This window comes from Embiotoca jacksoni, unplaced genomic scaffold (assembly GCF_022577435.1).
Source record: "Embiotoca jacksoni isolate LCO1_2020_lvr unplaced genomic scaffold, fEmbJac1.0.p SCAF_13, whole genome shotgun sequence".
Taxonomy (NCBI): Eukaryota; Metazoa; Chordata; class Actinopteri; family Embiotocidae; genus Embiotoca; species Embiotoca jacksoni.
In genome coordinates, this window is record NW_027185263.1 from 13,944,169 (window position 1) to 13,960,641 (window position 16,473).

The 16,473-nt window shown below is 41.1% G+C and overlaps 1 protein-coding gene across 12 annotated transcripts in view; it reads right to left on the reverse strand.

Moving 5' to 3' along the window:
• msi2b (musashi RNA-binding protein 2b) overlaps positions 1–16,473 on the reverse strand; it is a 242,859-nt gene that overhangs the window by 9,117 nt on the left and 217,269 nt on the right. For 4 of the 12 annotated variants that reach the window (XM_069146795.1, XM_069146791.1, XM_069146794.1 and 1 more), the window contains exons 11-13: positions 14,901–15,020; positions 5,315–5,494; positions 1,333–1,487 (exon numbers count right to left, since the gene is read on the reverse strand). In XM_069146795.1, coding sequence (XP_069002896.1) covers positions 1,333–1,487; positions 5,315–5,494; positions 14,901–15,020 — 455 coding nt within the window. The remainder of the gene's footprint in view (positions 1–1,332; positions 1,488–5,314; positions 5,495–14,900; positions 15,021–16,473) is intronic. The other 8 variants (XM_069146796.1, XM_069146797.1, XM_069146799.1 and 5 more) reach the window with 5 other exon arrangements.

The following is a 16,473-nucleotide window of genomic DNA, read 5'->3' on the forward strand; positions in this document are numbered from 1 at the left end:
ACAGAGGCTCTGAGCTGCAAGTGAAGAAAATCAAATCTAATTTGGTGGAATTCAGACGCTAAACTTGAGTGTCTGGCCTGTAAAGCATGAAATCTTAGCAATACTTCAACATCTGAAACTAAATATTCATACAGGATACGCTTGGTTACTTTATGTTAACAAAAACACAATTACAATGGCTGTGTGAATATTTCTCAGGTGAAGAAGATGTTAACTAGCCTCTAGAGAGTAAATCAAAAATGCGAGTGTCAGTACTAATTCAGTGATGGTGCCACTGAGATGGGATGAAGAGGAGTCCTTCCTGACTTCTTCACCTGCTGCGATGTTGGACAAGCATTCTGGGAAAGTGTAAGGGAGCAGCTGAACAACCAATTTTGTAGCTTCCCTTGTTGAACTGCTTGAACTTTCTCCTCTTGTCAGTAAAGATGTTCTTTCAGGCTTTAAGTTGAGCTCTCCACGACCACTTCAGCACCACTATCTTTGTCGAGAACACGGGCGGTGTTCGGAGGTTCGGAGTATTTTTCTAGTGTTGTCTTTGTGATTACAGTGAGTGAAAGGCAGGATTATCAACAGGTTGATGCTCTTCACTAATGTCAAATTAAGACACACAGGCCGAGACAGACATCTGAGTTCATCCACAAAAATCTGTCGACACCTCTTTGTGACTCACCTCTACGAGCCTTTCTAGCCTAAGGAGTTGACATGGCAACCAGAAGCTAAGTGATCGGCAAGGTAAAAAAAAATATATGACGCAACAGCAACGTGTCTGAGTAACTACACCGGGACAAGGACACTGGGAGAGACTAAAAGCTGCTTGGGAGCGTTGTCCTAGTGATGGAGCAAACTCAAGCTCTGGGACAGATGGGCTTCTAAAAATAAAAGAAATTTGTTCTGGGGAGGTGACACCAGGTCTGGAGTGAGGTGATTTGTGCAGCGGCTGAGGGGAATAAACATTTGCATTTGACACAGATAACTTTCAGAGCTAAGATGGGGGGGGGTTTACCCGCAAGTGCGAAATGGGACCTCTGAACCTGACAGCAGAGACTGAGTGATGTCACTGTACGCATCAGAATTTAGGACACTTGTTCAGAGACAGGCGGTGGTTATTTGGATCCATTTAGTGCTATAATTAATAAGCTCTGATTTTAATATATATATATATATATATATGTGTATATGTGTATATATATATAAAAAGAAAAGATCAACAGTTGTTTTAAAGAAGGTCACAATCACAGTTTTTTAGTGTCTAATTTTAGTGCTGGTATTCTGACGCAGACGAGACAGCTGAGCTCGAGGTGCAGTCACACGTGTCGGAGTTCGAGTACTCACTGTGATGCTGGGGCCAAACCCGGAGCCAGGCTGAGGGCTAGCAGCACTGATGTAGTTGCCCACAGCCGAGTCCTGGCTGCTCGGTCCGTACAGGTCAGCCACCGGCCCTGGACTGTTAGCGCCGGGGAAACCTCCGGGCCTCGACGGGTTGGCGCCTGCATACAAACACAGCGAGGAGCGGAGCAGCTCAGAAACAACCAACAAGGGAGCGCTGCACTTCTTACTTTGCTACAAGACTCAAACGGAGACATTAAAAATCAAAAGAACACATTACTGGATTCATGTGTTTGTCTCGAAGGACTAGCTCATTATTACAGGTTATAAATACTCACTGCTTTTGAGACTACGTTTTCAATTTCATCTGAATTTCACTGACAAAATGGTGCGGGATTTAAATTTAATATGATTTTTTTTTTTTTTATACAAAACAAAATTAAGGGTGAATCCAGTATGAGATTCTAGATATAATCTACATGCTGTGTGCATTATGCACAGGAGTAACATTCACTTTGTATAATCATGCACAACACAAAACAGGCACATTGCTAAAAATACTTCCACCATGCTAACAAACTAGTAAAGGTTGCAGTGTAAATGTTGCCATGCATAATGTGAAGGAGTACTTGTAAAACAACATCGGCTGTTGAGTAAGAAGAGTAACACAGGATTAGAATAAGAAGGATTTGAAATTTCTCTTGAGCATTTTGAACCCAAATGTGCTACTTTCCTGTATGACCTGATTAATAGTCACCGGCAAGAGCCTTTTTCTAAAATATTTTCTGCTGTGTGTTTCGACTTCCACCATAAAGCAGAAGAGGTATGTCAGGCAAGAGAAGGAGGCATAAGGTGGGGAAATATAAAAGCTTGACCCGAGTTCGTCTGCAGGTCCAAAAAAACTCACGGTGGGATAAAAAAGAAATACTGTACATGACTTACCACCTTTGGCCTGTGAGTAAGAGCAACTCAGTGTAATAAAATGCCTTTTGAAAATCCATATGCCTACTGAAGGCCAATAACACTGGCAATACAAGGGAAAAAAAAACAAGTTGGGAAGAAAAATGCAGTGATCTCTTAACAGCAATCTCCTTTGCTGTCAGCTTCACATAACCCTCCGTCTCACCCGTATTCACCAAAAAAAAAACCCTGCACAGTTGCATTAAAAAGAAAAATCTTCCGACTACAGAAAATGCTCCGTCTTGTGTGTGCATATGAGCTCATGAACCCTGTGATGCCTGAGAGTAGGTCTTTGTAGAACACATTAAAAGAAAAATAACTCACTGCGTGACTGCAACACGTCCAATGTGTCGATGCAGATGCACACACACAGTAAACTAACTGTGTTTGTCACCTTGTTTAAAATATCACTGCACCATCTATCAGAGCTGTATTAGGCAGGTTGGGTCCATTAAAGTACCTCAAAACATGCAGCACTCTAGAAAAATGAAGCCATCTCGCTAAACACACATCTAGTGGAGTTGACACTGCTGTTTAACTGTAAGGACTTTAAACAGTGAGCAGCTCGTGCTCTTATCTTGCCTCCACAGCCCCCAGTAGACTGGCTTATTATATAATTAAGGATTTTTTTTCAGTTGAAATGGCAATCCTCATTTCCTACGACTGCTGATTTTTATTGGAGTGTTTCTCACCCGTCTCTCTGTGAAACGTCTTGTTTCATTTAAATGTAAAGGGCTGCTGCACCATGTGTGCGTTTAGTTTTGGGAGCCCAAACAATACAAAGTGCAATGTGGGTCAGACTGTTGTTCACGATAGAGTCCGCTGTAACACATATTCATGTGTTAGTGTATACTTATTAATGTATTCATTAAGACCAGGCTAAGTCTGTCTTTTGGTTTTGTTTTGGGCACTTATTGTGCAGATATATTTGGCAGAAGAGACAAAGAAAAGGACTGAAGAGAGAACCATTTGCTGCTCAGACTGACTGTGAAGGTAAAATGAAGAGACTTGATTTAATGAATTCATGTCTAATGTCTCACTCTATAGAAAACGCTGCATTTGTGACGTCCAAGTTATATTTGTTTCATTTTAAATCAGTTAAACGTGTCACTGAGGTACAGATATTGAATAATACACACAAAAAGCATATAGACACTGCTATTCTCCCTGTCGTGAACCTGTGCAGCACAATCTTCATCTGTGGACTGACTCTGAGCTGACTTCCTGTTCAGAAACCTAATCTAAAAAGTAAAAAAAAAAAAAAATCTATTATATTTCCGGAAAATCATTCGTATTTGGTTTATTTACTTGAACCAACCAAATAAATGGCATCATTGTTTCTGAATTTAATATAATTGGGGTCAGGGTTGGCTGCAAATATAAAAGCCTATTCCGCAAACAACACGCACGTACATCGTGTTACAAAGCAATCAAGCCGCGTTGACTCTCAGGATTCAAACGTGTCCTCTCAGGTGAGACAAGCCTGTGCTTTAACAACCAAGCAACACCCAAAGAATACTTCAGGAGACACGCACACATCGTCTCACTGCAACAGTAGCTGCTGCTAAGGTGACACAAAACCCTCTCTACTCTTAAGTCACCTAAATGAGCAAACAACTGGGCTTCAAAATCAGCAGACAATAGCATTACAATAGCAAGACATAAATGGTTGTCCCTCTGCCATACAGCTGTGTATCAAAATAAAGCACTTCATACTGCCTAACAGATGCACTGGAGGAACACAGTATGGTGTTTGCAGTGCTGCCTCCCTTGCACAAGTGTTGTGTCAAAGGCCTACAAGAAACCCTGCAGAACTCCAGTAAGTTACATCTGTGTGCTTGTGTTTAGAAGGCTGGTCTGCGCTTCCTTTTTTTTTGCTGCTGAAATTTGCACAGACAGCCAGTAGGAAATGCCAACATCTGCCTGGAGCAGCAGTCCAACACTTTTACCAATACGTGGAGAGCTGGCCCCATCTGTATGTATGTATGTATGCACTCACTTTATTAGTCTAAAAGAGTGACAGGACAACCTCTTCTCTTTTCATTGTTTTTTTTTCTACTTTTACGTTGAAATGGAGACACGGTGAGCTGTGTTTAGGTCACCTACACCAACACACATCTACTTTCTACTTTCATCAGACTTTCTGCAGTTAAAGCTACTTAAAAGGACATGTCAGTGCAAACAGGATCGCAAGCATGTATTTATCAGAATGAAAAATGATATAAACTTCAAAAAAGTTTGCTTATTCTAAAGACTGTTTGCTCTCAAAGAAACAGAATGACTTTATAATATCTTTTATGCACTGCTTGCTGTGATTGAAATCAAAATGTGCAGTATATTTTACTTGTCAGTGGAATCTCACCCCTAGTTTTTCTGAACCATGATTACATAAGATAGAAAACATTAGAAAAAGCACAGAGGATGAAAATGTCTGGCAGAGTAATGGCTGAATTATGCAAAAATGTTGTCTTTTAAGTGTTCGGCATCGTACAGCATTTCTACCAATTTCACACACTAATAATAATAATACCAGCAATCATTCTTAGACTTGGAATACTTAAAGGGCTTGACTTAAAAAAAAAGAAAAAAAAAAAGGCATTCACTCCCACACTTAACGCTCTCCTTTGCTGTTCAAAATCCACATAAACCTGAGCTCAGGTAAAGAGGTGAGTGTACTCTCCGACATCATCAGTAGTTATTTTGTTCACATGCAAATGAAGGATTACATTCTGTGTGTGTCGGCCCCTTATGTGCAAGCAGGGGCTGGAACAGAACTTCACAAAGAAACAAAACAAAAATCTACATAAAAGATTGAAAAAAAGGAGGAAGAACATGCAATTTGTCAGCAAGATGTTTTTTTTTTTTTTTCCAAAGGGGGAATTGTTTTTCTTTCCTTAACAAAAGTAAGAGAAAATATATTTGAACATAAATAAATAAATAAAGATTAGATCATCTGCATGAAATAATGTCATGAATCAAACTAAAAAAGTCCAAAAAAGGTGAATGAGATAGATGCTCTTATACAAACCTGGGTTCTTAAATTGATCCGGGCTGTGTAGGTGCTGGAGGGGGGAGTTGCAGGCGGAGGTGGCATGCTCACTGTGCAGCATCTGAGCCGCTTGGGGCCCCAGGGAGCCATAGTCAGCAAAGGAGCAGGGCCCCCCCCTCTGGTCACTGGGCGCAGAGTAAAACCCATAATCGGGGAGGCCTGGGAGATACAGTATAGGGTGGGGAGGGGGAGGGGAGGGGGACTCCATCATTGTGGAAATCAAACTTGTTTCATTGTCAAAGTCAATGTCCAGATTGCCGAGCATAGCTTGGTGTTGTGTCACACCATTGTTTTTTTTTTTTAAAGGTTGCATCCGTGCGTTTTGTCTGCTTTAATTGGCCCTCCCTGCCCTCCCTCCCCAGCAGCTCCTGCCATGTGGCAAGGCCCCCCTGGCATACGGTCCATGTTTGAAACGTTCAGCTGCGTCGTACACACTACAATCATGGATACATGCAATCACTTCCTGGAAGGCTGCAATTTAAAAAAAAAAAAAAAAAAAAAAAAAAAAAAAAAAATCACTTTTCTCTTATTCATCCACTTGACTCGACTAGACCAAAGACAATAAATAATTGACTGGCCCCCATGATGTTTGCTTGCAATCATTAAGAAAGTGAGATAAAACTAGAGAATCATAAAAAAAAAACAAAAAAAACAGCAGGTCAATACATTTCTCATTTCAAAGCCACAATTCCTGGTGGACGTACCTGAAGGAAGCTTTTGTCATTTAAATGAAAAGAAACACAAAGCGCACCAATCAATAATTAATTTAAAGCCTCTTTTTTTTTCGACCAATAAAAACTGATAAGGTTTTTATGTGAATGAGATCCAGAGACATTTGTGTTTATTGATGATAAGCGTTCTCGAGTGCGCTAAGTACTCCGCGCACGTCTCAGATTGGCCTCTTCCAATGATTCTTTCTTTTGACACAGATGGTGGATTATCAACAGTTTAGAAAATGTCATTCAGCAATAAGTCGTGCTGACATTTATTGCTTGTTCTCTTAATCTGAGACAAGCTGCTCATATAAAGAGTGCAATTAAAAGAAACTGCTCCTTCTCACACCTCTTTGATAAGAGAGTTAATCTACTCAGGAGGGACTGCGATTGGTGACACTGGCTTCTCCATGCTGGGTTTCCCCTGTTGTGTGTTTGTGTTATTTTTTTTTATTTGGGTCCTGGAGCGAATAGCCATTCAAAGCCACTTCACCTCTTCCCATTCAGAGTGAGACAGTCCACTTCTGCCAAATGGAATGTAAGCACCAGCCATGTTTCTCCCCGCCAATGCTTTTTAGCACTCTGATCTCACCACTTGTGGGCTGTCTGCCCACTCATCAAATTATAGGCTCCAAATAGGGCAGGCTTCCCACGTACGTCACATAATGCCTGACACATTGAACAAAGCTCAAGAAGCAATCATTCCATTTACTTCACTTAGACAAATGTCACTGGAAATTGATTGGCCTTGCTAATGAGGAAAACTGGATCAATGGAATAATTATAATGGGGGAAAAAAACATTTGACAATAGCACAATCCGAGTTATTGGGAATTCATAAGGAAGCTAATTCCAGATACATCACCTGTTTTTAGAACAGACTGGAACTAAACTGTGTTATTAGTGCACTATGATTCAACACGTCTTAAAATTCACTGTCATACAATATAAAACTGACACAAAATGAACCATGTTGTAATAAACGTCATCTTGGTAAAAGGGAAACTGCACTATTATAGGAGGGTTTAGAAGACGTGCATTCATGAGATGTCTGATTTTCAAACTGTAGACTGGTGACTATTATTATTGATATTTAGACAAAACTTACATTAAACTATGGGTGTTATGGATAAAACTGAAAAAGTATTGACAGCAGCAAACAAAAGAAGTAAGTGTAGCTTCAGGGACGGGACGATACCGTATTTATATCTGTGATAAAGCTGTCAAAGAAAGTAACTGAACCACATTAACCTGGGAATCTTCTGTCTCTTAACTTCCTGCTCAGCCAGAAGTCAAAACTTTTTTCCTCCCAGAGTACAGATCAATTGTTCAAACACCACATGGAGCTCAAACTGAATGTAAACAAGGCTGCTTCTGCCCCTTGACAAATTCCAATAAAGTTTATTCAAACAAGACCTCAGCAACGTGTCCTCAGCAGTGTTCACAAAAACTTTGTTCAATTCAAGTCGCAGATTGCTTCGAAATGCAGACAAAACGATTTGTTTGGCAACAAAGTTTAGTTTTACCCTGTGCCACAACAGATAACTAGCCTAGAGTTATAGGCAGAATCCATCCATTAATATTACAAGAAGCTCAGTACAGTTTGAAACGGGATCTTTTGACGGCAGAAATATGTCGAAATGGTCTGTTGAAAGTTTAAACTGCAACAAAACTGACCAAAACCTCCAATACCAATGTCTAAGACATTTGGGATGATTCAAAAACTACAACAACCACATTGGGTTGAAAATCCAGCTGGATCCAGAAAGAATCTATACAATGTCTGCCTGGTTCATATAAACTCATAAAAGCAATAATAACCAATTCTGAAGGACAATAAACACCAGACTTCCATCGGGTAGGTGTTGGTGACATACAATAAAAAGTACTCCATGTATTGCAAGTCATTTTCCTGCAGATGTTCTATCAAGAGATCCTCCTAGATTTCATATCACATTTGTCCAGATAATACAAAATTGAGACATTGTCCCCATGCATGACGCTTCTCCGTCTCCAGGTGCGGGCGGCTCAGGTAAGAAACTGGGCCTCTGGTTTGCCACACAGGCAGCTGGACGAGAGTCTGACTCAGACACAAACATGCAGGCACACATTCTCAGAGCCATATATTTTCATCAGTGGCTATCTGATCTGTTATGCAGGATGAGACAGGGCAGAGTGTGCCCACAGCTGCATTAGTATCACCGATCATATCACTGTGCCTCAGACCGTCCCACTATTAATATTCACACAATCTATCCAGAACAATGGGCCTTTCTTGGACTCCTTTTTTCCACTGGCCACTAATTGGATGTAATTACTCATCTACAAAACAAATGAGCGTGTTGAGGTTGCCTTGGAGACTAGATCAGGGGACCCAGCAGTGCGAATCGTTCGCAGGGCTTCATTTATACTGATAATTATCTCCCCTGCCCCCACCCTCTTTCCCTCCTGCCCTCAGTGACCAAAGCCGGCTGTGAGGCGATGGAGAGGGGAGTGTCTCGCAGTCATCTGTTACTGACATCATCGGGGTGGCTCTCTTTAAGTGGATAAATGCCCTGTTCTCGTTCCCACTTTGCCAGGTGACTGCCTTTAAGGAGGAATCACAAACCTTGAAAGTATTTCTATATTTTTCCTCACTAGTTGGGAAAATAAAACTAATCATGTTGATGATAAAATATAGCTGCTCCAAAGAGGTGAAAAATATTTTTTGCCAGTGGCCTGTACCAAGTTTGTGATTAACCTTATTTGAAACTCCTTAGAAAGTGAAGTAACACAAACACAATTTGCGATGCAAATTTTGACCAAAGAGTAGCCGTACCATCAAAATAAAAAAAAAACTAGAACCTTTGAATGTTCTCAAAACAAGCTTCTGTAATTTTGAGGGTTTGCTAAAGCGAGTTAAAAGGTCTTTACTTTGAATTCTGGTCATCAACAAAATATTGACTTTTCATCTATAAGAGTCTTTGAATATACATGAATATACCTGTTATTTATCCAGTCAACAAATCCTGGGAATTGGGGAATATAAAAATCAATCACCGAAAGTTATTTTCATTTCTGCAAATAGGGATTTTTTTTCATGCAGCCGCTCCTCCTTCTCCCAGCGAGATTCCTCGGTGGCCATCAAACCACATCACTCCACAGAAGATGTCAATAAACCTGACATGCTGCTTCTCAAATTAGCTTTGAATTTCAGAGCTACCATAATTAGCTTTTCCATTTTCACCAATGTCATTTAAAAATAGCGTGAAAGAAACTAACAGCTCTTTTGCTGTCTAGCCTTGCTTTCACTTTCCATTTGAAATAATCTTTTCTGAATGAATGGCTGAGTAATTAACAGCACTAGACACCCTTTTCAGAGAGCACAGACATTTCATAAATAATACATATTTAATGTCTTGTCATTTTGTGTTCAGAGAAGCTTGGCTAATGAATTTTAACAGATGATTTCTTCTTGCATTTACTCACCCATACTCAGGCCTCTGTTTTCTTTACTTTCCATTTTTATGCCTGATTGTCCCTTTTCTTGCCGTTCTTCCCAGTCATGGACAAACTCAACAGAGCCACTGATTTAGTTTGGTTTGGGGAATGATTGTGGAAAGGTACAGCAGGAAGAGGGGATGGGAACACTGAATCATGGGTAAAATAATGTGCAACAGTGTAGAAAATCAGCTCCTACTAATTTGCTGCAGGGAAGCCCACACAGGCTACACTAAATGATTTTAATGCAGATTTTAACCTGTGAGGGATCTGGTCTAGTTGGGACTGAGAAAGGGCACTCAGTTATCGACAGTCGGCACAGATTATCGTTTCGTGAGCGGGCTCGGAGCTGACAGCCCTGGCCTTTTGCCGGAACACATTTTTTCAAACATGTCTGGTCAGGCTTAAGTGGTCTGAAGAAATCTAAGACCCATACGAGTGAAATCTGAGCATGATACTGGCTACATCTAATGGTCATTTAGATACAGAGCGGGGAATATAACTGAAAGAGGAATTATGTCTTTCAACAATGCGTACTCAGATGTGGTACGTTAACAGATTGTCAAATCTTGTTAGTTTAGAAAGGTAGATTGAAAGCTATTTCTAGATAGCTATACAGGAAACTCTCTATGTATTTAAAAACAAGTAATGTAATCCGTAAAAATAAATGTCTGCACTTATTAGGACGCATCCAACACGCAGACTGTATTTAATAAGTGAATTCACAGGACTGAGGACAAAATATCTTCCTCGCATTAAGCCCTCACTAAGTTTTCTTTGGAGAGTGTGTTATGTATGCAGCCCCTGGAGGGCAGAGTGGTGATGTCCCTGAAGGCCTGTGCCTGTAACCTCCGAGCATCTGCTCCCAACAGCTGTGAGAGCCTCCGCTTTGTGGTGGAGGTGCAAAGGGACACTTTGCCCTCCCCGATGTGTCAAATCTTTCCCTGGGCTTTAGACAAAAAAACAAACAAACAAAAAAAAAAAAAACAAGCAGGATGGGCTTGGCATGCCTGCTCATGTTATTTTGCACCAAAAACATGTAAAGTGCTTCTGGCCTCAGAGCTGAGCTCTGCAGATTAGCATCTGGGACAAATGGACCCGAGCTCACTAAGAGCCAGACTGATTAAGCCCTGTGCACAGTCTCCTCTTGGGCACTGCTGAAGATCACAGAGCTTGTTGGGGAGGAAACTGATGATAATCTTAATTTGGAAATGTCTGTCACACGAGTTTCCCTGTTTTCATCGGTGAAGGAAAAAAAAAAAAGAAGTGGAAGGAGAAGTGAGATGAGTGAAATAGAACAAAGAGCAGCAGCTACGGTAACTGAGGGGAGAAATGGGTTTTAAATGATGTGAAGCTTATCGTGACTCCCAATAAAACCGGCAGAGGCACCTCTGCAGTCCAATTTATGCACAGCACTGACCGCTGCCAACTCTATTGCAGTTCGGAGCACCTGAGTCGAGTCGGACATACTGTACATAGCAAGTAGCCAGGCCTGTAAATGCAGCTGAATGTGGCTTGTGTACACTGCAGGTAAAGCCGAGATCTGAGACTGACATTTGTGCTTGTCAGGAAGCTCAGAGGGACTCAGGAAAACACTCAACCAGAGTAGACTGGGACCTATGAAGTTCCCTGGACTGTCAGAACCATCTGCATCACTTGCATTTCCTCAGTTTTATCTGACAATGCTGGCGCACAGGAGACTCCAGGTAAATCCACTTTAAAACGAGGAAAACAGGATGATAACTGACCATCTTTTATAAAAACAAGAAGGCAATGAATGCTCTTCTTAATCTGTTTCCTTAACTGGACATGAATTTAAAGTCTTCAGAATTATGTTTCAGTATCAACAACAAAGTTATTGTTGACATTAATGTCTAATATCAGTTCCTGAATAATGTGACTGTTAATCTCAACAGTGGCTCATCGGTGCAGGTTTATCCTCCATATTAACAGCAGAGGTGGAGCATACTCGTCCAAACTGCAGCCCGGGTCCCGGTGCATGCATTAGCCATCCCCCAGATTAGTAGTTTCCTCCTCACTGTCCTCACTATGCAGATGTTCAGCCCCTTCAACTGATATTATGCGTCTAGTGACCTCCAGTAGCACCCTGTCATAGCGCAAAACCAGGTTCAAACCCACGGTAGCGGCCTACAAAGCCGAGTCGGGGTGAGCACCTCTCTACCTCCAGGCAATGGTAGAACTCTGTGCAGTAGCCAGATCTCTCTGATCTACTTCTCGCCTGGAGCTACAGTCGCTCAAACGTTCCCCACAAACATGCCCTGAGACGAGCCCTTGTTCTCGCCCTTTAGAGGCGAAACATGCTACCTAGTGGAGATCAGGGCAGCAGAATACCTCTGGCTACCAACTGGAGGACAACTTTAGCAAAAAGTATCTGGACTGACACCGTCTTAGACTAAATAAAACATGTTTGGGCAGCAACCATTAACAAAGTGTTTTGTTTTTCCTGCCTTGAAATAGACAAGAAAAGCAGCACTGGCTGGCGTACTATATACATAGAGCTCGATTAGACAGTAATAGAAGCAGTAAAAATAAGCAACGAGATCTGTCCTAGAAGCTCAAAGGAAAATGTTTCCTGGGCTACTTCTTGAGTAACTTTTCTCGGTTTGTACACAACTATAGCTGTGTCAGTTTTCAGCGAGAGGCAAGGCCACAATCGAGAAGTCCAAAATACACCTTGTCATCAGTAGCGGCCTGTCATAGACAGGGAAGTCAGCATGCTGTCATTTTGTCTGCTGAGCATTGGGAGGAGGCTGAAAGTGCCCTCTGTCAGTGATGGAAAATGTCTTCCACATTCTCACAACACCCTCTGTGCGTGTATCGCTGACAACCTACAAACAAGCCCCACTGTGCACACCAAGGCAACGTCTTATGCATAAAGCTGGACATTAATATTTTGCACAGTGATTTCTATAAATGTGGTTGTTTTGTTTTTTTACTTAAATTCTGTGGTTTCCTATTTAGGTGACATCCCACCACCCCTCATCCATACAATATGTGGTGCTCTATGGAAACTGTAGGTGGAGTCAAAGCACAAAGAATCCACACTTACGTCATACATGAGGATTTTTTTTTTTCTTTTTAGGAAAAAAAAAATAAATCCTCGTCTGCCCTAAAATTAGAGAATTTAGCAATAAAAACAAACAAAAAACAAACCAGCAGGATTGCTATTCCCGAGCCGACATCAGGCCGAGTATGCTGCAAATTAAACCGTGAGATGGGACGGAGACGCAACAACGTCCCCAGACGATACGCAGAGAGGAAGGTCAGACCTAAACAATCTGTGTCCTCTGTTTGGTCTGTGTCTGTTATAGAAAGGAAGACGCTCAATGTCTTAATCCATGCGGTGTGTTATTAGCATCGTCTCTCAACGCTGGACAAGTCATTAATAAATTGTTTGTGACACAGAACAAAAATCACGAGACAGAGAACTCGGACTTGTGACATCGTCAGGATACGTTGTTGAAGCTTTTCTCCAGAGAAAAGGACAGTAAATAAATAAATAAGTAGAACCATATGCCAGATTTTGTTGCTGTTATTGTTGTAATGTTTTTGCTTTCCAGAGAGATTCTGCCCTATACTGACGAAGCATGGAGCGATATTCTCTTTAAACTGCGTCATGGCTGTTTAAGCGCTCTGAAACAGGCCCATGATGTCACTGTATTCCTCTCTAACACCCCTCCCCTCAGCCCCTGTTCATAATCATTTACTTGTCTCCCTTCCATTTGCAGCTGTCAGAATTAAACTGTACATAATGGCTGCCATCACGTCTCTTGTTTCCTGGCTGCTGCTAACCCCAAATCAACATTCCTGCTTCTTGGTGATGTTCGTTTGCAATTGTTGGGCAAATTGTTTGTTTTGAAAATGCAAAATCAAAAAAAGCCCGTTGTGCGAGAAAGCGCATCTGATTGGCTCCCAGTGTTCCCTCTGTTGATTTGAATTAAGTTCAAATGAGGGCAAGTGGCTGAATTTGTTTGTCAGTACATGCATGTAGTATGCACACGCTGCACTCGCTCGTACTGTAGCTGCCTGTATGTGCGTTTCCCATCACATGACGTTAATCAACTGCCTCCCGACTTTATAACTGTGAGCCGCTGCACAAAAACGACGACATCTGAGCTACAATTAAAACACATTTTCTCCGACAAGCTTCTAATCGCATGTCTGTTTGGGAAAGACACTCTCCCCTGAAGCCTGTAGAGGCTGTGTGTTCAGTCAGGGGAGCTCTTATTGACAGCTATTGAATGATCTACAGTTGTAAGGGTGGAAAAAGCAGGATGTCTAAATGAAGCCGACAACTTGATCAATGCTGTTTAAGGCAGAAAGAAACTTGCATCCTGTTTTTTGGTACAAATCTCTTAGCAGAAATTTGTCTGTGTGTGTCAACAGGATGTGTACGACTGTCAGTAGGCTTTACTAGAGTGTGTGTACGACTGCAGAGGCACTGACTAATCTTTGAATTTTTAAACATCTATATTTATGTACACATCAACAACAGAATGTGTTTAAATTGGATTAGAAAGGTGTTTAAGGTTCAGGCTGCTTTGACTAAATGTTGAGGTCATTTCAGATAGAAGTGAATATGTGAGTAAAGAAAAGAAGACAACACGACTACTACTCACTATTTTTAAAAGACTATAAAATACATATAAAATGACAATAAAATCATTTTTGATCTGGCAAAGCACTGAATATTCATTTAAATATTTAGACTACTTAATTCTACAGATCATTTATCCACGTTCATTTAAAAAAAAAAAAAAAGTAGTATCTAAAGGGATTTCTGATGCAAGGAGACATCAAGGAAAGACTCCTTGAACTGCTGTCAGCTACATTTAGATTCTTGCATCAGTGTTATGATCTGATTGGCCAATTTTCTATCTGTTTAATGTCAGGAACCCTCAAAAGCTTCAAGTACAGATGTTTCAGACCACAGATCCCCATTTTATTCAAGTTTTTGTACCGCAAACGTCCTTGTAGAGAAGATTTTTACGTTATAATTTATCTAACTCTGCCTGGATCCAATCAGCCCTTTTTAATAAACTGTCCTAATTACATGGGAACCTTTGGCATAAGGGTTTAGTTGTGGCTGAAGTTGTGGGGGTCCAGTAGGGCTGCGATATGTTGATAAACGTTCCTACATGGGCAGATTAGGCCTTTAAGGAAGCTACAATTACATTAGAAAAAGAGACCTTGGGTGAAATCTCTGCTGTGTCTAAACTACATGTCACTACACTAAACTGAAAATGTTGCCGAATGTGTCGGGGGATCGGGGGACTATGTCTATGGGGAGAAGCAGAGCAGGAGAAGTTGAAGAGAGCAGCAGCCACACAGAACATGGACAGAGCGTTTACCTGGCCCTGTGCTCTGTGGGTACGCCAAGTAGCCGCCTCTTCCACGGGCCCCCCTACCTGAGCCACGCGCTGCTGCTACTGCCGCTGCCGCCACCGGTCCATATGCTGTCGCTGGGAAGCCTGCAGGCACATACACACATATACACACACACATCACTGCCTGCACATGGATGAGTTCTTCCCAGAGCTACAGGAGAATGTAGATACCGGCGCTGAGCTGCGCTGCTATAAAACTAAAGCAGTCAGAGGCGGGGGCTTTACAGTATGTCGGGGCGACATCTATCAGCAGACGCCTACAAAACCAACTGCGATATACAAAACCCTGCAGACCAACTGATCCACACACAGAGACAGAGCTACAGCCGGGAGCAACTCACTGAGTATTTGGAGGAGAAAGTTCAGATGTTTCAAACAAATGCTAACTGACTGATTAACTCAGCAAAAATATACATACTTCACCTCTGTAAAATATAACCCGGAGAATATGTTGAAATATGAGAAGCTTTTCAATGGCTCAGATTCTAGTGGCAACGCTTTGATGCAAAAAATGTATATATACATATATATATGTATATATATATATGTATATATACAAATTATTATTTATTATTTTATTATTTTAAACCGTGTTTTTTTTTTTTTTTACAGTATATTTCTATAACGGACTGAAAAGGTGCAAATGTTGGTTCCTTTACAGTATAAAACTGTGAATAAACTGACTTTGGGTGGGTTTGCAATTCACTAAGTCCCTGATTATATTAGTGAAAGAATTTGGCTCTGGGGGTGTTTGTGTCACATGCTTGGGATGAAAGATTATAGCCACTTCTGAGCGGCACAGACACGGGCGTAATATAATAACCCTACCTCCAGGGACTATCTCTGCATTTTGTTTGGGAGTGCTCCCAATTACTGAGTTTCTATGGAATCAGAATAGTCCAATGTAATGCATTCCATATAATATAATATATATATATATATTGTCGGGATGTTCAGGTGTAAGATATAAATAGTAGACAAAAAAAAAAGAAAAAAGAATTCCCACAATCAGATGGAGGCATCTGTTGGATGATTTGTCACTCAGAAGAGATTTCCATCTGCGAGTTTATACCAGAACTGAACAAGTCTCTTGTGTTTGTTTCTTCTTATGTAAACATTTATAGTACTCCAGCGCTAAGATTTTTTTATGAAGCTTTAAAGGATGTGTGTATACGCATTCATAAATCTGTCCAAATTGTCGGTTTATGACTAAAGGCCTTAATTCCATGCAAATATAAATCCACTTTTTAAGGGTCTGATTATTCCTACAAATATCAGCCTAATAATCAGACTGTAATTAAGCCAACACAGTATCTGTGAATTGTAATTACATTGTTGGCCTTAATGAACACAGTAGCTAGAGGTGGCTGACAGAGGCTAGTTGATGCCCAGGGCTCAGGCTCTTCTCTCAGCATAGGAATGGCATGTCATTAGTAGTGGTGATGAGATTCCTCACTCTAGGCTCAACACCGTCTACGCCTAATCAGCCTCCTAAAATGATCTCCACAGGAAATGCTTTCCTCACTAGCAAAAAAAA